The sequence below is a fragment of the Somniosus microcephalus genome, chromosome 1 (genome assembly GCF_052327205.1).
Source record: "Somniosus microcephalus isolate GS21.2 chromosome 1, FLI_Smic_1.0, whole genome shotgun sequence".
In the NCBI taxonomy this organism is placed as follows: domain Eukaryota; kingdom Metazoa; phylum Chordata; class Chondrichthyes; order Squaliformes; family Somniosidae; genus Somniosus; species Somniosus microcephalus.
The window spans coordinates 54124128-54146564 of NC_140987.1; the positions used below are offsets into that span (position 1 = coordinate 54124128).

General features: G+C 47.6%; 1 protein-coding gene across 1 annotated transcript in view; it reads right to left on the minus strand.

Annotated features, from left to right (window-relative positions):
• Positions 1-22437, minus strand: part of LOC147124084 (ufm1-specific protease 2-like) — a 182098-nt gene that overhangs the window by 132355 nt on the left and 27306 nt on the right. The window contains exon 3 of the mRNA XM_085981408.1: positions 7077-7260. Within this exon, the coding sequence (XP_085837534.1) occupies positions 7077-7260 (184 nt within the window). The remainder of the gene's footprint in view (positions 1-7076; positions 7261-22437) is intronic.

Consider the following 22437-nt stretch of genomic DNA (forward strand, 5'->3'; position numbering starts at 1 on the left):
TTGGAGATGGACCATGTGAAGGTGAGGGAAGGGTGGAAATTGGAAGCAAAGTGAATGAAATTTTCTAGTTCAGGGCGAGAGCAGGAAACAGCACCGGTATAGTCATCAATGTACTGGAAAAAGAGATGAGGGAGGGGACCTGAGTAGGACTGGAACAAAGAATGTTCCACATATCCCATGAACAGGCAGGCATAGCTAGGGCCCATGCTGGTTCCCATAGCAACACCTTTAATTTGGAGGAAGTGAGTGGAGTCAAAGAGGAAGTTGTTCAATGTGAGAACAAGTTCAGCCAGGCGGAGGAGGGTGGTGGTGGATGGGGACTGGTTGGGCCTCTGTTCAAGGAAGAAGCGGAGCGCCCTCAGGCCATCCTGGAGTGGATGGAGGTGTAGAGGGATTGGACGTCCAGTGAAAAGGAGACGGTTGGGGCCAGGAAACTGGAAACTGTTAAAGTGGCGGAGGGCGTCGGAAGAGTTGCGGATGTAGATGGGAAGAGACTGGACAAGGGGAGAAAAAATAGAGTTTCGATAGGAAGAGATAAGTTCCGTGGGGCAAGAACAGGCTGAAATGATGGGTCTACCGGGGCAGTCCTATTTGTGGATCTTGGGAAGGAGGTAGAAGCGGGCTGTGCGGGGTTGGGGAATTATGAGGTTGACGGCCGTGGAGGGAAGATCTCCAGAGGAGATGAGTTCAGTGACAGTCTTGGAAATGGTGGCTTGATGTTCGGTAGTGGGGTCATGGTCCAGGCGGAGGTAGGAGGAGGTGTTGGAGAGTTGGCGTTCAGCCTCCGTTAGGTAGAGGTTGGTTCGCCAAATAACAAAAGCACCACCCTTGTCAGCAGGTTTAATGACAATGTTGGGGTTGGATCTGAGAGAATGGAGTGCTGCAAGTTCAGAAGGAGATAGGTTGGAGTGAGTGAGATCTTGGAGATATCAGGGAAATTGAGACGGCTGATGTCACGCCGGCAGTTTGTAATGAAAAGATCTAGAGAGGTTAAGAGGCCAGAGGGAGGGGTCCAGGTAGAACGAGAATTCTGAAAACGGGAGAAAGGGTCAGCTGTGTGGGGGGAAGACTCCTGGTCAAAGAAGTGGGCACGGAGACGAAGGTGGCGGAAAAAGAGCTCAGCATCGTGCCAAGCTCAAAATTCATTGAGATGGGGGCGTAAGGGGATGAAGCTCAGGCCTTTGCTAAGGACTGATCGTTCGGGGTCAGAGAGGGGAAGGTCAGAGGGGATGGTGAAAACACGGCAGGGGGTGAGATTGGAAGAAGGGATGGGGTCGGAGGAAAGTGAAGGGGAAGAAGGTTCCCGAGGGGCGTTGGTGTCCAAGAGTTGTTGAAGCGTGCGATCCTTGACACCTGAAAGGATGAAAAAAAGTTTTTTGTTAAAGCGCCGGATGAGGCGAAGGATGAAATAGAACTGCGGACCCGGACAGCTTTGAGATAGAGTGAGTCAGTGCTGCTGAAGAGAGAGGTCGAGAGTGTTCATGTGGCGGCGCATGGCATTCAGCGTGGATCTCAGGATACGGCGAGAGCAGTGGTTCGAGGAACGCTGAATATCTTGGAGATATCTGTAGTCCTGGGTGGATCCAAAACATGAGGGGTGGAATCTCCGTTGGAATCCACGTGGAGTAAGTCGGAGCCGGAGACAATTGCTGAGGAAAGATATGTGGCTGTGAAAGCGAGTTTTGGTAGATACCTGATCAAACACGAGAAGGGAGACAGAAAGCAATGAAGAGGAACAAGGTAAAAGAGACAAACGGAAATCCCGTCGGTGAGAAGAGCAGAACTTCTTCAAGGTGGGCATTCTTAGAAGAGAAATGGCAGTGAATTAAACACTAATACAAAGATAATCTGAAATCAGGTTTGAATTTGTCTCACAGACCCTCCCTTTTGTGCTTTCCTCCCCTCCTCCCCCCTTTCCCTGCCATGCACTTGCTTAAAATCTGTTACATCTCTAACTTTTTCCAGTCTGACGAGAGGTCATTGACCTGAAATGTTAACTCTGTTTCTTTCTCTGCAGATGCTGCCTAAACCTGCTGAGTATTTCCAGCATTTTCTGTTTTTATTTTTGAATTTGTTTCCATGTATTGCAACTTCCTACATTTCAACAGTGACTACACTTCAAAAGTACTTCATTGGCTGTAAAGTGCTTTGGGATGTCTTGAGGTTGTGAAAAATGCTATATAAATGCAAATCTTTCTTTCTTCCAAATAGATTGAAATATGCTAACAACCTTCATGAAGAGAAAGCAAATGGAATTAATAGCCTATAGATAGATTCCAAAATGCTGAAAAGCTCATGGCTACAAACTATGCCTCGAGCTATAGGGTCAATGAGAACTTTTTTTTAAATGTATTTGTAGGCACTGGTTAGCAGTCTAGCAGGGGGAGGAAGAGTTCAATTCCTGCTAACAGTCCCTCCCAACCAAAAAAAATCTAGCTCCAAATTAATTTGACCTTTTGTTAAGAATCCTGCTAGTCTAACAGTCTTATGATGGTGTCATTGGCTAATGCCTGGTTGTAGAGTTTCTTGTGGGGGTAGAGAGGGAACTAAGATGGTGATTGCCAACCAAATAATTCCTAACAAATTTAGGTAGGAGAGAGGGTGCTATAGTGCACAGTTTCTTCACCTCTGGTTTGAATTAGCTTACTTGTAATTTTCATGTTTTATGCTGAATATTTTACCTGTCTACATTAGCTGTAAAACAGATTGTTGACAGAGCAAGTCAGGTCCCCTTCATGAAGAAGAGGTAATCTTAGAACAGTATGGATCATTACAGAATTTCTTTACTCAACGGACAATGGTTATGAATAGATTGAAAAGATACTTAAAACTTCCCTCCCTAAAGATCTCTGCCTCTGTACCTCTCTCTCCTCCTTTAAGACACTCCATAAATTATCTCTCCTAATATCTCCTGATGTGGTTTGGTATCAAATTTTCTTTGACAACGCTCCTCTGAAGCACCTTGGGACGGTTTACGACATTAAAGGCAGTATATAAATGCAAATTGTTGTTGTTTAGGTAAATCAGCCATGGTGGCTACCTGGCCAATTTGTAATCAGCTCACAGATTTTTGAAATTGCTGCCAGCTGTAAGCAGCAGCACAGAGGCAGTTTTCTTCAATATTACAAATCCGGTCGCTCTATTACCCATTACAACCAATGGACAACAATTTTCAGGCCTGCTTTGACTTATGAAAACAAAAGAAAGCAGCCAGGTGGCAACCCTATTATAAACTGATAGAAAGCCTTTTTATCTGTGGGATAATGTTGCTGTTAGTCAGATGTAATTATATATTTTTTTATTAACGGGATGTGGGCATCGCTGGCAAGGCCAGCATTTATTGCCCATCCCTAATTGCCCTTGAGAAGGTGGTGGTGAGCCGCCTTCTTGAACCGCTGCAGTCGTGAGGTGAAGGTACTCCCACAGTGCTGTTAGGGAGGAAGTTCCAGGATTTTGATGCAGTGACTATGAAGGAATGGCAAAATATTTCCAGGGAGTTCTAGAATTTTGACAACGACGATGGAACAACGATATATTTCCAAGTCAGAATGGTCAGGATGGTGTGTGACTTGGAGGGGAACTTGGAGGTGGTGGTGTTCCCATGTGTCTGCTGCCCTTGTCCTTCTAGATGGTAGAGGTTGCGGGTTTGGGAGGTGCTGTCGAAGAAGCCTTGACAAGTTGCTGCAGTGCATCTTGTAGATGGTACACACTGCAGCCATAGTGCGCCAGTGGTGGAGGGAGTGAATGTTTAAGGTGGTGGATAGGGTGCCAATCCAGCGGGTTGCTTTGTCCTGGATGGTGTCGAGCTTCTTGAATGTTGTTGGAGCTGCACTTAGCCAGGCAAGTGGAGAGTATTCCATCACACTCCTGATTTGTGCCTTGTACAACAACAACAACAATTTGTATTTATATAGCGCCTTTAACGTAGTAAAACATTCCAAGGCGCTTCACAGTAGTGTTATAAGACAAAAGGTTTGACACTGAGCCACTTAAGGAGAAATTAGGGCAGATAACCAAAAGCTTGGTCAAAGAGGTAGGTTTTAAGGAGCGTCTTAGAGGAGGAAAGAGAGGTAGAGAGACGGAGAGGTTTAGGCAGGGAATTCCATAGCTTAGGGCCTAGGCAGCTGAAGGCACAGCCACCAATGGTTGAGAATTAAAATCAGGGATGCTCAAGAGACCAGAATCAGAGGAATGCAGCTATCTCGGGGGGTTGTGGGGCTGGAGGAGATTACAGCGATAGGGAGGTGTGAGACCATGGAGGGATTTGAAAACAAGGATGAGAATTTTAAAATCAATGCGTTGCCTAAAGAGGAGCCAATGCAGGTCAGCGAGAATAGGGGTGATGGGTGAACGGGACTTGGTGCGAGTTAGAACACGGGCAGCCAAGTTTTGGATGACCTCAAGTTTCCCACATTACAACAGTGACTCCACTTCAAAAATACTTTATTGGCTGTAAAGCGCTTTGAGACGTCCGGTGGTTGTGAAAGGCGTTATAGAAATGCAAGTCTTTCTTTCTTTCTTACATAGGGTAGAACGTGGGAGGCCAGTTAGAAGTGCATTGGAATAGTCAAGTCTAGAGGTAACAAAGGAATGGATGAGGGTTTCAGCAGCAGATGAGCTGAGGTAAGGGCGGAGACGGGCAATGTTACAGAGGTAATCTTAGGTATGGCGCGGCTATGTGGTCAGTAGCTCATTTCAGGGTCGAATATGACACCAAGGTTGCAAAAAGTCTGGTTCAGCCTCAGACAGATGCTAGGGAGAGGGAACGGAGTTTGTGGCAGGAACCGAAAGCAATGCCTTCGGTCTTCCCAATGTTTAATTGGAGAAAATTTCTGCTCATCCAGAACTGGATATCAGACAAGCAGTCTGACGATTTAGAGACCGTAGACAGGTCGAGAGAAGTGGTCGTGAGGTAGAGCTGGGTGTCGTCAGCATACGTGTGGAAACTGACGCTGTGTTTTCGGATGATGTTAGATGAGAAATAGGAGGGGGCCAAGGATAGATCCTTGGGGGACACCAGAGGTAACGATGTGGGAGTGGGAAGAGAAGCCATTGCAGGTGATTCTCTGGCTACTATTAGATAGATAAGAATGGAACCAGGCGAGTGCAGTCCCGCCCAGCTGGACAACGGTGGAGAGGCATTGGAGGATGATGGAGTGGACAACCTTATCAAAGGCTGCAGCCAGGCCGAAAAGGATGAGGAGAGATAGTTGACCTTTGTCACAGTCACAAAGGGTGTAATTTGTGACTTTGATGAGAGCTGTTTCGGTACTGTGGCAGGAGCGGAAACCTGATTGGACAGATTCAAATAGAGAGTTCCAGGAAAGATGGGCACAGATTTGGGAGGCGACAGCACGCTCAAGACTTTGGAGAGAAAAGGAAGGTTGGAGATGGGGCGGTAGTTTGCAAGGACGGAGGAGTCAAGGTTGTTTTTTTGAGGAGAGGGGCGATGCCGGCAGATTTGAGGGAGAGGGGGACAGTACCTGAGGAGAGAGAACCGTTAACAATGTCAGCTAACATGGGAGCCAGAAAAGGAAGTAGATGGTCGAGGTGAGTCACTCGCCGCAACGTGTTAACTATTTGTTGAACTATGGTACTAAAGTGACACCAGTGTGTGGAGACAGCCAACTTAATTATGTCATAGTGGCCCAATGAATGAACAGAAGATTAACAAAAAGCTGTCTTCAAACAAGCATGGACAAAGCAAATTTTATAAGAGTAACACTTTTCAAAAGAATTCACAAAATATCCATACAAACTGATTTCTAATTCTCATTTATTTTCATCTCAGTGGGAAAAAATGTAGTCAAACCATACACAAAAGACACAGATTATTTTGACTACTAATCAACAAGTTATTGATGCCTAAATGAATATTTTTTGTTTTAAAAAGGACCTTAATGGCCAATATCAGGAAACAGCAAAAAATTGTCCAGCAAACTGCTTTGTTTTCTTCATTAGTCAGTGATTCAGTGAGTCACCAGGCTTATTTAGCATATTCCCAAATTCCCATATTCCCTATAATAAACCTATATTCCCAAAGAAAAATCACAAGCCAATAAAACTGATGTTGTGCGATACCCTTATTGTATGATACTTGTAATTCATCACCTCAAATTACTCCTATTTCTATCACCACCTGTAACATATCTGTAACCACTAGTACTTCACTTTACTAGTATATAGCTTAGAATATTATCTAGCTCAAACTCTCTCCAAACACAACCCAAATTTGGAAGGACTCAATACTTGAAAAACTAGGGCCTAGAAATTCAGTGCCCTTAGCACCGATTTTGCGGCGCGAGAGGGCCTAGCGCTGCAATTGGCGCCGGTTCCTAAATTGCCTGGCGCCCTTCCGCGGTGGTAGACCAGTAGCGCTGCGCCGGCACCGATGACGTCATCGGTGTGCGCAGCGTCCCGGTTGCCATGGTAACCCGGCCCCAAGCCGAAATTCAGTTGCGGCCGCCTCGCCAGTGGCAGCCGCAACTAAGACTCCGGCAAACGAGTGTTGCCGGAGTCTGCGCAGGCGCTTTAAGGAGGCGTGGCGGCCGGCCGCTTTCCCGCCGGCCGCCTGCCCGCAGCTCCCTCCCCGGACTTCTCCCCCCCCCCCCCCCGGAACAGATGCAAGCCCGGCACTTGTCCGAGGTGCCGGGCTCATTTTTGATGAGATTTGCGCGGGCCGCGGCCGGGTGCATGCAGCTCCTCCTTAATGGAAGGAGGAGGCCTGCACTTCCCGAGCCTGCCGCACCGCAGCAGGCGCCGCAGCGCCGGAATAGCGCCGCAATGCGGCGCGTTGCGCCAGTTTTCAGGCGCTAAAACCCTTCAGTAGCGCCGGCAGCCGTTTGGGCGCGGCGCTACTGAATTTTTGGCGCGCGCAAAGGGCTTTAGCGCCGGCGCTAACTTCCGGCGCTAAAGCCCTGGCGCAGCGCAAACTCAATTTCTAGGCCTAGATGTTTAACTGAAATGCACGCACACACCATGAGCTTTATTGAAATCTTAGTGACAACCATGCCGGCACCAAAAACATGCACTAATATAGTAATGAGATACTTCACAGATTCCATTCTTCTACTTACGTAACATATTTTAAGACGGCTTTGCAGTGAGCATCCTCCGGCAGATCAGAATTACGTGTGCAGCTATGGATTTTAGGCCACAGATATAGTGAGCTACCAAGACCATTTAGGATGAAAGCGTTTGAATTCACCTTGCCAATCAGATTGTTAATGGCTTCCATTAAGCCTGCTTTAATTCCTTCTTCTGATTTCAATGAAGAAAAAAGAAATATATGTTATAAGTGCTGTAGACCTCAATATTAATGCTCACAGCATAACTCTTCCATTGTGCTTCTGTAAGTGATAAACCATCATGCTTGCATAGCTATGTAAGTGGCAAATATGACTTTTGGAAAAATCACATGTGCATCAAGCTAAATGCTGTGCTGTTGCACCAGAATTTAATAAGCAAGCATCATATAAAAGATTTCTAATCACATTCAAATACTTATTCTGTAAGGTATCAACCTGACCTAAGATTTAGAAGTTTACAGGGTTGAAAGGCAGCAAGGAAGAGAGCAGCAAGGCCGATGTGTGGTATCTCAGGGAATATTTGTGACAAATGACTTGATATACTAGGGCTCTTTAGCCTCAAAAAGGAGACATGCCAACCCCACCATCTCATAAATTAAGAGACAAACTCTTAAAAATCAAGAGATTTGGTATAAAAATCATGAGTTGCTATTTTTTTCAAACATAAACCAACAAAGATTGACAGTTGGTTTATAAACCTCATTAGTGACTTATTTAATCTGTAACAGGTCACAGCTCTTTACAAAAATGATATTACTGCATCTGAAAATACGTTAAAAAAATCCTACCTGTTATCACCACGTTGCTATGCATCTCAGTTTAAGGCTACGATGGCAGTGATTGGGATGACACCTGCTGGAGTGTTGCATTTTTAGCAATTTCCAGTCGCTGTTGGGAAGGTTTCAGTTCATAGCAAGAGCTTTTATTAAAATCTGAAGATATTGAAATGGCAGTGCCGTGCTTTAATAAGTATAGATTGTACAAAAATATTAGCATAAACCCAGATTCACGGACGAAAAAAGGAGGAAGTTCTGCTAGTTCAGTATCTTCACGTAGCTTTAGGCATCTAATCGCCCTTAGATGTGGATGGTAAATTTCCACACTATTTTATTATGGAGCTGTGGTAAAAAGGGGTAAAAATTTGTCTGGTACCCTTTGGCTAATATTCTTTATGTGGCTTATGAATTATTCAGCTGCAGCTTTATTACAGGATCGCCTACATAGATGCCTCTGGATTAATATTCAGTGTCACAACTTACAAGCGAGGTCTAAGTGTGTGATTATAGGGCTAAAGTCAACTGAACAGTTCCCTGTTGAATCTGGAAACACGAAGTGTTAGGTCTCTGGAAGAACAAGAAAGTGTGCATCCCAGAAATCGGCACAGCCGAAGAGATTCGGAACGCAGCCCGGCAATCGGCACAGCTGAGAGGACTCGGGCCGCATCCCAGAAATCGGCACAGCCGAGGAGATTCGGAACGCAGCCCGGCAATCGGCACAGCTGAGAGGACTCGGGCCGCATCCCAGAAATCGGCACAGCCGAGGAGATTCGGAACGCAGCCCGGCAATCGGCACAGCTGAGAGGACTCGGGCCGCAGCCCAGAAATCCAGCAATCGGCACAGCCGAGGGGACTCGGGCCGCAGCCCAACAATCCAGCACGGGAAAGGCCCGAGGAGCCAGGCCATCAGGCACAGAGACCTCTGAGGAGAAGGGGAGCAACCAGAAGGCTCGCAACCAAGACCGTGAGTACAGGGCCCAGGGAGGGAGGCCCAGGGAAAGGTACGAGGAGCCAGGCCGAAACAGAGGCCCAGAGACCTCTGAGGGGGAGGGGAACAGCCCGAAGGCGCCGGGAAACAGCGGCTCACAGACCCAGACCCGAGAAGGGTGAACCCAGGAGCCGAGGCCCAGGGACCACGGGGTCGGAGAGGGGGACCGGGAAAGGTCGCGAACAGGGAGAGGGAAACACCAAACACGGGGCCCCAGAAAAGCTTATTCTAAGATCAACAATACTTTACCAAAAATGAGCGAATCAGAAGATCCACAACAGCCCCCGAGGGACACTGAGAGCAACCGCTTCCAGATTCCCCCCAACACCGCAAAAAAAGCTATAAAAGCGATCAAGCATGATCAGATGAGAGAAAAACCGGAAAATCTTTTTGCTGACTGGTACAATAATGGGACAAAAAGTAACCTCATTTTCTACTCAGATCAGCCAGCGGCTTGGATCACAGCAATAAAATCACACTATACCAGTGTTAAGCTAGAAAATACCGCAAATGGGTCCAAAATGAAAATTAACACACCAGGAAACAGGGCAACCACGACTGTCAACGTGTACAATACCGGAACAATAGTAGTGCAAGGCAACCTCGACAAATTTGCAACGGCCTTCAGGACACTGAAAGGATTAACTAAGAGGGGAAGGAACAGCCCCAGAGTGGCCCGCACTCCCCCCAACATTGACAACTTACCAGGAGGAAATCTGCCTGGTCAGGAGGTGAACGAGCCACACAGTTCAAACCAGACACTAACCCCGGGGACCCACAGCCACACGATACAACTGACAAACCCCAGCATAATTACCAGGGAGGAAGCCACACATAGTCCCCCTACCAATTCCAGCTCACCAAGAGAAGAGCAGCATAGCCAGGAAGTGAGTGAGCCTTCCAGGGCCGACCAGACACATACCCCGGGATCACACAGCCAGATACAACAAAAAGATAAATTTAATCAATTAGAGACAGAGATGGTTAAACTTAGAGAGGAGTTCCTCAAAATGAATCACGAACAAAAGCAGGAGAGGGAGAGACACAAGAGAGAGCTGAATCTACTTGAGAACCAGGTGAATCTACTTAGGAATCAGGTGAAAGAGCTGCAGGAAAAAGAAGAGAGCCATAGAGGAGAGATAACACCATTAGACCAGCAACCAGAGGCTAGAGATAAGACAAGACAGAGCCGGACGGAACGGATGCACTCCCACACGGAACAAAAGCAACAGACACACAATACAAGGGGTGCCACACAGACCGACCAGCATACTGATTCTCAATCTTCCCCCACCACCGTGGAACTACAAGCGAGCCGCTCACAAGAGGTACGCACACACCAGACACCCCAGCCCAGCACACACACTATGAGTCCAGGCGAAAACCACCAGACAGTAAACACAAACAAGGCTGACATCGTAATACTCATAGACTCAAATGGGAAATTTCTATGGGAGAAAAAGCTCTTCCCTAGAAGTAAAGTAGAAATGATCTGGTGCCCAACAACAGACAGAGCCATGGGATGGCTGACCAAAGCCAGATTAGGCTTCCCCCAACACATAATAATACACACGGGCACAAATGACCTAAAGGCCCAACAGAAAGAGGTAGCAACATCGCTCAGAGCAATGATCAGGAAGGCAAGCAGTACATTTCCAAACACTAGAATCACTGTTTCCACAATATTGCCGAGAACAGACTTCAACAACAACACAATTCATGAGATAAATGCCAGCATAGCAAGAGACTGCGAGTCAACACACAACGTGCACCTGGCCCAACACCCCACCCTCGATGAGGAATGTCTTTACGACCACATCCACATCCAAAGGAAAAGAATATCGATCTTTGCTAAAGCCCTGAAGGACGTCGCTTTTAACCGGGTCCATACCCAAACTCCAAGAGGACCCCCCCCCGACCACCAGAGATCAGCGGGGTACATATCAGGACCACTACAAAGACCACCACCACACCAACCGAGACCAGAGAGGATCCCCATGCAAAACAACAATATCAGACCTGCACCACTCCTGTCCCACAGGGGAACAGGACCGCTCCCAGCCAGACAGAGGGAGAGATGCACAGGACGTACGCAATACCTCAGACAGAAACAATCCATTAAGAGACAATAAGCAGATGTGCAGCAGCATCTACTTCCGCCTTATGGATCAAGGACTAATTAATAGAAAGAACTGTAACCAAATAGTATTAACTTTTATAGACAACTGAGATGATCTTTTTTTCCCACACTTAGACACGACAAACACGTACCACTCTTTAACCTATCATAGTAAAAGATCAAACTTAACATGAAATCCTTATATATTTCGACCTGGAATATCCAAGGTCTACGCGCTTCGGTGCGAGACGTGAAGAGTAGGACCCCAGAGTTCATAGAGGAAACAAAAGATCTAGATATTATCATTTTACAGGAAACTTGGTATAAAGGAAAAGGACACACTGGCTGTCCCCAAGGGTACACTGAGCTGGTGGTCCCCTCCAATAAATTACCAAGTGTAACCCAAGGCAGAGACTCCGGAGGCATACTGATCTGGTTTAAAACAGAACTTAAGAATTACATCAAATTTATAAAAAAGGGCGAAAACCACATGTGGCTCAAACTTGAGAGGAAGATTATCTCAAACACCCAAGATGTTTACATTTGCGCACTTTATATCCCTCCAATTGATTCCCCGTACTTTAAAGAGGACACCTTCTCCAACATGGAGGGGGAAATTATCCAATACCAGGCCCAGGGGAACGTGTTGATCTGTGGGGACCTCAATTCAAGAACGGGCGGAGAACCAGACTTCACCAATAATCAGGGAAACAATTACGTATTTGGGAATAACCACTTTGACATCCCTTCCCTTCCATACAGGCATAACTGCGACAAGCAGTCAAATACCAACGGAAAACAGCTACTACAGTTCTGTCGAAACCTGGGTCTGTACATTGTCAATGGTAGGTTCATAGGAGACCTCCTAGGAAGATCGACCTATTGCTCACCTCTTGGCTGCAGCACAGTAGACTATATGATTACAGATTTAGACCCATCCTCTTTCAGAGCATTCACAGTCAAACCACAAACAACACTGTCAGATCACAGCCAAATTACTATGTATCTCAAAACGACAGAAACAAACAACATAGAAACACAGCCCTGTAAACTGTACAACACCAAAAAATCGTACAGATGGGCCAAAAACGACACGGAAAAATACCAGAAAACAATTAACAATGCATCAACTCAAGCCCTCTTAGACACCTTTCTGGATAACATATACACTCACAATAAAGAAGGCGTAAACCAGGCAGTTATTAACCTAAACAACATTTTTGATAATTTGGCAACAAGTGCAAACTTGAAAGCTCGCAAGAACAAACCCAAAACAAAAAACTATGAAAAATGGTTTGACCCAGATTGCCATAACATGAGGAAAAAACTTAGAAAAATATCAAACCAAAAACACAGATATCCAGAAAACAAGGAATTACGCCTTACTTATTGTCAGACACTAACACAATACAGAAACACACTCAGAACCAAAAAAGAGCAATATATTAAGAATACACTCAGCTACATGGAGGAATCCATTGATTCCAATTGTTTCTGGGAAAACTTGAAGACACTACACAAAAAACAACACGACGATTTGGCCATTCAAAATGGGGACACATGGGTAAACCACTTTGAAAAATTATACCAGAAAAACACACTAAGACCAGAGCAACACCAAATATGCAAAAAACTGGAAAAGCTAGAAATGGCCATAAAAGATAACCAAAACCCGCTAGACGCCACAATAACAGAAAAAGAACTTCTTGAAAAACTCAAGGACCTGCGACCAGGAAAAGCTTGCGGGACAGACGGCATACTAAACGAGATGATTAAACACACAGACGACAAAATGAAACTGGCTATCCTAAAACTCTTCAACTTGGTTCTGAGTGTCGGTTATTTCCCTGATATCTGGAACAAAGGACTCATAACGCCCATATACAAAAGTGGGGACAAAATCGACCCAAACAACTATCGAGGCATCTGTGTAAACAGTAACCTGGGGAAGGTATTCTGTAGCATCATAAACAAAAGACTTATAAACTTCCTTGAGGAGCACAATGTCTTGAGTAAAAGCCAAATTGGATTCCTGCCAAACTATAGAACATCCGATCATATCTTCACCCTACAGACCCTAATTGACAAACACGTTCACCATAACAAAAGCAAAATCTACGCATGCTTTGTAGATTTCCAGAAGGCTTTCGACTCCATCTGGCATGACGGTTTATTCCTGAAACTTATCGAAAGCGGGGTAGGAGGGAAAACATATGATGTAATTAAATCAATGTATACAAACAACAAATGTGCAGTTAAAATTGGAGACAAACAAACAAAATACTTCCCACAGGGACGGGGGGTGACGCAGGGCTCGCCAATCTCACCGACACTCTTTAATATTTACATAAATGGATTGGCAAAACTACTTGAACAATCTACATCACCCGGCCTCACCCTATATGAATCCAAGGTTAAATTCCTCCTCTATGCAGACGACCTGGTTCTGCTGTCACCAACTAAAGAGGGTCTACAGCAGAACCTGGACCTGCTGGAGTCGTACTGCCAGACTTGGGCCCTGACAATAAATCCCCAAAAAACCAAAGTCCTTGTGTTCCAGCAAAGATCCAAACATCAGGGACCCAAAATAAATTTCACAGTAGGAACAACCAAAATTGAACAAACCACTAACTACACATACTTGGGCTTAAAAATCAGTTCTATGGGAAACTTCAAACTGGCTGTGAATGAACTGAAAGAGAAAGCAAGAAGGGCTTTCTATGCCATCAAAAAATCAATCCAAATAGAAATCCCAATTAGCATTTGGCTCAAAATTTTCAAATCAGTAATTGAACCAATTGCACTCTATGGCAGTGAGGTATGGGGACCGCTAACACAACAAGAATTTGCAAAATGGGACAAACACCCAATTGAGATCCTACATGCAGAATTCTGTAAAAGTATCCTCCGGACTCAAAGGAAAACAGTAAACAATGCATGCAGGGCGGAACTAGGCCAATATCCATTAATAATCACTATCCAAAAAAGAGCCACCAAATTTTGGAATCACCTACAAATGAGCAACCCCCAATGCTACCACTACGACGCCCTGAAATGCCAAGAGCTGACCATAAAAAAGAATACCCTCAGTCAACTAGTCCTGGGACTCAGTGAAATAACTACTAACAATACTAACAATAACCAGCCCCAGGACAGTGACAGGGTAACACAAAGAATTCGACCCAACACAATCGTCGCTAAGCAAAAGGAAAAATATCTGACATATTGGGCAGAAACAACAAAAACCCAAAGCAAACTCATTTGCTACTTGGCCCTAAACAGACAATACAACATAGCTGATTACCTGACCATGGTAAAGGATAACAAACTGAGAAGAACCTTGACAAGGTACAGACTTAGCGAACATAGCCTAGCGATCGAAAAAGGCAGACACAGGCAGACCAGGCTGCCAAGAGAAGACAGGATATGCTCTCACTGCAGTCAGGGAGTAGTGGAGACAGAGATGCACTTCCTCACAGCCTGTGGAAAATATCAGGGCATCAGGGAGAATTTCTACCAAAAATTCTCACAAATATGCCCTGAATTCAGAAATCTGAATGACAACCAAAAACTCCCATTCCTACTGGGGGAGGAGAGAAGCTGTGTAACACTGGCGGCACACTATGTTACAGCTTGCCATGAACAGAGGGACAACCAGTAAACTAAGAAAAGAGTATATATAAACAATGCGAATGTATATTTATACACTCAGGGATATACCTGTTTATACACTGTATGAATAGAACTGCGTTTATGTGTTCAACCATAAATGTATTTTGATGCTTTGGCAACATAAGATGTACCTTATCATGCCAATAAAGCGATTTGAATTGTGAATTGTGAATTGTGTGTGTGTGTGGGGTGGGGGTGGGGGGGGGGGGGGGGACATTGATTCCCTTAGAGTCCAAAGTTCTATCTCAGCCTTGAATATACTTGACTGAGAATCCACAGTCCTCTATGGTAGAGAATTCCAAAAGATTCACAACCCTCTGAGTGAAGAAATCTCTCCTTATTATCCTGAGACTAAAACATTACTGAGGCTGAAATCGGCCACTTTGAGAATGGGGACTCCCGACTTCTCCGAAATCAAGATGTTGTCAGGTTTCAGTTCACAGTGGATGCTGTGGTTCTTGTACAAAAAAGCGATGGCACTGGTCACTGTTTTCAAATCTTATATTGGAAAAGATGTGACTGAATAATAAACTATAAAAATTATCTGTATATTAAATAACCACTGCACCATTTTTGTAGAATGCTAACAATTTTTTTATGCAGAATACCTCTGCATTTTTTTTTGCATTTCCTGCTTCTATTTCCAACTACTGATAATGTAAGAGCAACTGAACACTTTGCCCTAGAAATTCAGTATCGCCACGTTTGGGGCGCTACAGCCGGGCGTTCGCTAAATTTAGCGCCCGGCGCAACTTAGCGCCACCTTCGCCGAAATTGAGTTGCATCATCCCGAGAGGTTGCTGCTGCGCTAGAGCAGGCGGTGCACAAGTATCATAAGGCGCTAAGCCGGCGAGCCGAGGCGCTACCACCGAGGGCGGGCGCAGCGCAGGTGCGGCGAGTTATCGATTGCAGGCAGACACGCTGGCGCCAGTCTGCTCTTAAAGGGGGAGGGTTAATTTGGTTTGCAGCCATGCCCTGCACACTGGAGCCCTGATTCTAGGCCTGGACAGACCTGCTTCGACAACGCTACGCCCATGACCATGGAGAAGGCTAGGGAGCGAGCGCAGCGCTTCAGTGAGGGTACCCTGAAGGTTCTGGTTGGCGTAGTGGAGCGCAGGCGACCCATCCTCTTTCCTGACAGTGGCAGGAGGCCGCTGGCCAGCGAATATAGAAAAGCTTGGAGGGAGGTGGCACACAGAGTGACCTCCAGCAGCATGGTCCCCAGGACACCAACGCAATGTAGAAAGAAGTTCAACAACCTCACTCGGGTTGTCAGGGTGAGTACCCTTTCCAGTATCTTCATCCCTGCATGTGCACCTCACTTTATGGCCAAAGGGTTTTGAAAGCCCCAATGCCCAGCCCTCATCCAACACCTATGGGACTCTCATGAAAATCACATGCACAATCACCACTTTACACACTGTCAGGGCTATTCGACCATGGGAGGCAGTGCAGGCAAGATCAGGGCTTGACACTGTCAGGGCTATTCGACCATGGGAGGCAGTGCAGGCAAGATCAGGTCTTGACACTCTCAGGGCTATTCGACCATGGGAGGCAGTGCAGGCAAGATGAGGGCTTGACACTGTCAGGACTATTCGACCATGGGAGGCAGTGCAGGCAAGATGAGGGCTTGACACTGTCAGGGCTATTCGACCATGGGAGGCAGTGCAGGCAAGATGAGGGCTTGACACTGTCAGGGCTATTCGACCATGGGAGGCAGTGCAGGCAAGCTCAGGGCTTCACACTGTACTCAGAGCCCGTCCTTTCTCTTGCAGGGCAAGTTGGCCCACAATAGGAGGCAGCAGCGATGGACCAGGGGAGGCCGTGCTGAACTTAAAGACCTCAGCGACCTGAAGCAGCGAGTGGAGCGGATCATGGCAGGCCGGCTGATTGGCCCCGTCGCCACTGGAGATGCCGACCCCGTTCTGGACAGCAATGGTAAGGTCATCACCTTTTTGACCTCTCTCTTTCCACTTGTGCCTCACACCAGCATCCTTTGCCACTCTTGAACCAATGCAGTGCATAGCAGCACTCATGCCTCCCTCGCTGCCGCCCTGTCCTCACTCTAAAGCAACTCTTGTGCCTCCCTGCTTTCAGATGCTGATTCGCCAGGTGAGGAGGCGGGCCCTCAAGCTGGCACTGTGAGTGAATCGGAAGGCGAGGAGGAGGAAGAGGAAGCCGGACCATCAGTGCCACCCTCAGCCGAGGCAGCCCATGGCCATGATGGGGACATGTCTTCCCTGGAGGGGAGCAGGGGGGAAGGGTCTGAGGAGAGTGAAGCTCCGGGGCCCAGCAGGCTGCAGCAACGCGGGAGGGGTAGGGAAGCTCGGCGGCCTTCTCCCCGGAGGGTGAGTGCGGCCTCCAGTCCTGCTACAGTGGGCGCAGAGGAGGTGCGGCTCCTTGGTGAAATGGGCGCCCAGGCTGAGCGCAGGCACACTGAGCTCATGGCTGCAGTGGCAAGGATGCCTGACTGCATAGAGTCACTGGCAAGGAGTGTACAGGAATTCGGGGCAGCACAGGCCAGGAGTCTGCAGGACCTTGACCGCCTCAGGGTTTGCGGAGCGGCTCCATTCATGTTCTTTCAATGGCACAAGCCATTCCCTGAGAGGGGACCTGGAACCGACTTGCAATAAGCTGCTGACGGACGGCCCTTGCACTTTGTGCCTCCCTCCCGCCTTGGTGCTCCTCCTCCTCCTCCTCCTCCTCTGGTGGTGCTCCAATGTCTGCTGGCAGTGGCTGAGTCCTGAGGATAGCCAGGTTGTGCAGCATGCAGCACACTACAACGAAATGGGAGACTTGCTCAGGCGAGTACTGTAGGGCTCCCCCGGAATGGTCCAGACAGCGGAACCGTTGCTTCAGCACGCCGATCGTGTGGTCAATGATGTTCCTGGTCGCTTGATGGCTGTCATTGTATCGTTCTTCAGCAGGGGTGGTGGGCGCACGGAGTGGGGTCATCAGCCAGGTGCACAAAGGATAGCCCTTGTCCCGAGAAGCCAGCCTCCTGGGTGAGCTGGGGGTTTGAAAATGTCTGCCACTGAAGTCTGGTGCAGGATGAAGGCGTCATGGTTGCTGCCTGGAAAGCGGGCATTGACAGCTAGTATGAGCTGCCTGTGGTCACACACCAACTGCACGTTCAGCGAATGGTACCCCTTCCGGTTGCGGTAATCCTCGGCATTCTCTAGAGGCGCCCGCAAAGCCACATGCGTGCAGTCAATGGCGCCCTGGACCATGGGGAAGCCGGCTATTCTTGCAAATCCCATGGCATGCTCTTGCTGCTTGTCCAGGGTCATGGGGAAGGAAATGTACTGACGTCTCCTTCTGAAGAGGGCATTCGTGACCTGGCGGATGCAGCAATGCACCACGAACTGGGAGACATTGGCAATGTCCCCAGTAGCAGATTGGAAGGAGCCGGTGGCATAGAAGTTGAGAGCCACTGTCACCTTCACTGCCACCGACAGAGACGTCCTGCTCCTCAGCTGAGGCTGCAGATCTCTCTGAAGCAGGTGGCAGATCTCAGTGACCACCTCCCTTCTGAATCGAAGCCTCCGAATGCACTGCTCCTCAGACATGTTGAGGTAGGAGAAGTGCTGGCGGTATACCCTGGGAGGGTAAGGCCTCCTGTGCCGACGCCTGTTGGCCCTTCTCCGTCTGGCCATGATTGGCACTCTCTCTCGGCGTCTCTGAGCCCTTTCAATGCAATGCAGAAACCCAACGTTTCCACCCATTGCAGCCCCCATTATATGTGGCCACTCAAGGCTATGGCACTGAAAAATCAATCCAACTGCAAAGCTCTGGCCTGAAGCACCTGTGCGAGCGCTGAGTCAAAGCAGAAAGCTCTCTCCCTTTGTCTCTTTCCAAATCTCTCTCTCACACAGAAGGGGTGGTTCAAAATGGCTACCACAAACAATGCAGGAAGAGTCCCCTTTAAATAGTGCCCCCCCAGCCCCACAGCGACTGGGAACCGTTCCACTCAACCAGTCGCTGCGAGCGCCAGGCAGAAAGAAGGGGGGCGCCACTGAAGTTCCGGTTCGGGGCGCACCAAGGGCGTTGCACCATGAAATGACGTCAGGATCTGTGCGCACAGCTGAGCGGGCATTGCGGTTTTGCGCTAAATCTTCACTCAAGTTCACGAGAGGCGCAGATCGCGCCGCGCGCGGGAGCTAGCCGCTTCGCACACCACTTATCGCCCTCTTAAGGCGCTAGCGGCTGGCGCTACCAACTGAATTTCTAGGCCTTTGTTTTGTACTTGCCAAATACTGCACTCATTTAACAGTCCTTTGTGTGACACTATTGGAGTGAAAAACTTTGGATTTGCTTGACATTTATATGATATTGCCATTCATGAGATGGTTTGGGGTGGGGTGGAGAGTATATTGAGTGGGACAGGCTGGATGGACCTGGGCTTTACCTGTCCATCATTGTTCATATGTTCGTAAGTTCATCAAAATGAGAATTTTATAGATTTGACCTGGTGTTGACGGCCGAGTCCAACCTCCTGGAGAGGACGTACTGGTTCAAGTCGTTGCCGTTGCAGAACTTCATGATGAACCACGGGCAGTAGAGCTTGCTGGCCCAAGGATCTGCTCGCCTTATGCGAGGTCTCGACCAGGCACAGGTAGAACTCTGAGCGCTTGTTGCCGTGACTCATCTTTTGGGCAATGCCATTGTGCTTCAGCACGCACTCCTCGAACTGGATCATGTTCTCATGCTGCTGCTTGAGGCTGGTCAGAGCTCAGAACTCAGACAAGGCCAACTCCATGTTTTCCGGAGTGTCGCAACGTATCTTCTTGATGGCCACATGGGCTCCGCTCTTCCTCAGCACGGCCTTGTACGCCACGCTGTAACTGCCTTGGCCTACCTCCGAGCCTAGCTTGGAGGGTCGGGAGATGGTCACGGGGGGTCGGGCAAAGATCGAAGGCAGAGATGGGGGGGGGTCGGATCGTGGGGTGGTCCAATCATGGGGGGGGGAAGGTCCGATCACAGGGGGTGGGGTCCAATCGTGGTGAGGGAAGCAGGTTAACTCCTCCTGGACCACAAGCAGTGCTGGAAAAACAATTACCTCTTCCGCGCAGCAGTCCTCGCCTCCATTTAGCTGCCGGGTTTCCCGAGGCCCGGGATTCCTGGCTGGCCAAGGTTAAGAACATAAGACGTAGGAGCAGGAGTAGGTCATTTGGCCCCTCGAGCCTGCTCCACCATTCAATAAGATTATGGCTGATCTGATCTTGGCCTCAACTCCACTTCCCTGCCCGCTCCCCATAACCCTTGACTCCCTTATCGTTCAAAAATCTGTCTATCTCCCCTTAAATATATTCAATGACCCAGCCTCAACAGCTCTCTGGGGAAGAGAATTCCAAAGATTCACAACCATCTGAGAGAAGAAATTCCTCCTCATTTCCAATTTAAAAGGGTGCCCCCTTATTCTGAAATTATGCCCCTTAGTTCTAGATTCCCCCACGAGGGGAAACATCCTCTCTGCATCTACCCTGTCAAGTCCCTTCAGAATCTTATATGTTTCAATAAGATCGCCTCTCATTCTTCTAAACTCCAATGAGTATAGGCCCAACCTGCTCAACCTTTCTTCATAAGACAACCCCTTCATCCCCAGAATCAACCTTGTGAACCTTCTCTGAACTGCCTCCAATGCAAGTATATCCTTCCTTAAATAAGGAGACTGAAACTGTACACAGTACTCCAGGTGTGGTCTCACCAACGCCCTGTACAGTTGTAACAGGATTTCCCTACTTTTATACTCCATTCCCTTTGCAATAAAAGCCAACATTCCATTTGCCTTCCTAATTACTTGCTGTACCTGCATGCTAACTTTTTCTGTTTCATGTACAAGGACCCCCAGATCCCTCTGTACCTCAGCATTTTGTAATCTCTCTCTACAGTTAAATAACAATTTGCTTTTTCATTTTCCTACCAAAGTGGATAACCTCGCATTTTCCCACATTAAACTCCATCAGCCAGATTTTTGCCCACTCACTTAGCCTATCATTTGGATATTCTTTGCGTCCTCCACGCAATTTGTAGTGTCCATGTGTAGATAAAGACACTGAAGACAGGAGTTGGTTCATAGGTATTTACTAAGCAAGTCTGGGGGGGGTTTCTAAAGGATATACACAATACACAGGCTTATATAGCCCAAGTGGCAATTACCGGCATTACGCACACCTGGGGCTCTTAAAGGCACATACACCACAATTGCTCTTAAAGGCACATACACCACAATTCCTCCCCTTCTAGCTAACTAGTACATCATATTTTAAGTAATTATTAATTACATGTTATATGCAAAATAATATACATTGCTGTATTAATTAATTATAAGTTAGTCTCTCAGGAGGCTTCCTGACTCGGTCCGGATAACGCCTCGGGGGTGCAGTAGTTTCTGGTGGTGTAGTAGGTTCTTCTGGCAAGGCTGATTCGGCTTGAAGGCCAGTGTCGGGTTCATCGGGCTCCAGTATCACCGGATCGGAGGTAGATATGGGTATCTCTACTTCATCGTTAGATGTATAGAGTGGTGGCGTAGGTTGTCCCTTTTCGGATGACTTGATGATTTGGTCAGCATGGCGCCTTATTATGCTGTCTCCGATGTCCACGGTATACATCAGTGGTCCTAATCGTGTGCAGATAGTTCCAGGCTGCCATTTCTCGGTACGGTAGTCCCGGGCCAAAACCGGTTGGCCTATCTGGAAGGCCCTAGTTGGCCTTTCATTCATGCCCTGAAACTGCCGGTTCTCCATGTCCCTTCGGATGTTGGGCTTGACCAAATCCAGCCGGCATCTTAGGTTTCTATTGTAGAACATCATGGCGGGAGCTTGGTTAGTAACCATATGCGTTGCATTCCTATATGCAAATACGAAGTTATCCACCTTGTGCTGAAGTTTTATGTCTTCATTACCCATGGCCTTGATGGCCTTCTTGAAGGTCTGGACAAACCTTTCAGCCAATCCATTGGTGGCGGGATGGTATGGGGCGGACGTGTAGTGCTTTACCCCATTGTTCTTTAAGAACTTTCTGAATTCTTCGGACACAAATTGCGGTCCATTATCAGAACATATCTGCTCCGGCAGCCCATTCCTGGCAAATATGGTCCTTAATACTGTGATGGTTTTTTCCGTGGTGGTGGAGGACATCTTTATTACCTCCGGCCACTTGGAGTGTGCATCAACTGCGATTAAGAACATTGAGTCCATAAATGGACCAGCAAAGTCGATGTGCACCCTTTGCCAGGGAGATGAGGGCCACTCCCATGGATGTAGAGGGGCCTGTGGCGGAGCATTTTGGACCTTCTGGCATCCTAGGCAGCTCTTGGTCATGTCTTCGATGTCTCCATCGATACCTGGCCACCATACAAACGCCCTAGCTAGGTTCTTCATTTTCACTCCACCCAGATGCCCCTCGTGAAGCTCCTTTAGTACTTTATCCTGGAGTTTGGGTGGAATCACCACTCTGGATCCACACATCAAGGTTCCTCGGCACACTGACAGCTGTTCTCTTCTTTGTGAGAATGCTGGCAACAGTGGTTCGCCATGTGCTGGCCATCCCTTCACTGTTAAATCGTAGACCCGTGAGAGAGTAGGGTCATTTCTTGTCTCCCTTTCAATGGCAGAATTTGTCACCGGTAGACATTCCACTATGGTAGAGTGGAATATCTCTACTGGGTCTACTGTAGGTGCCTCTTCTATCGTTGGCAACGGTAGGCGTGATAAACCGTCAGCATTCCCATGCTGTTTTGACCCTTTGTATTCAATGTTATATTGGTGTGCCCCTAGAAAAAGGGACCACCTC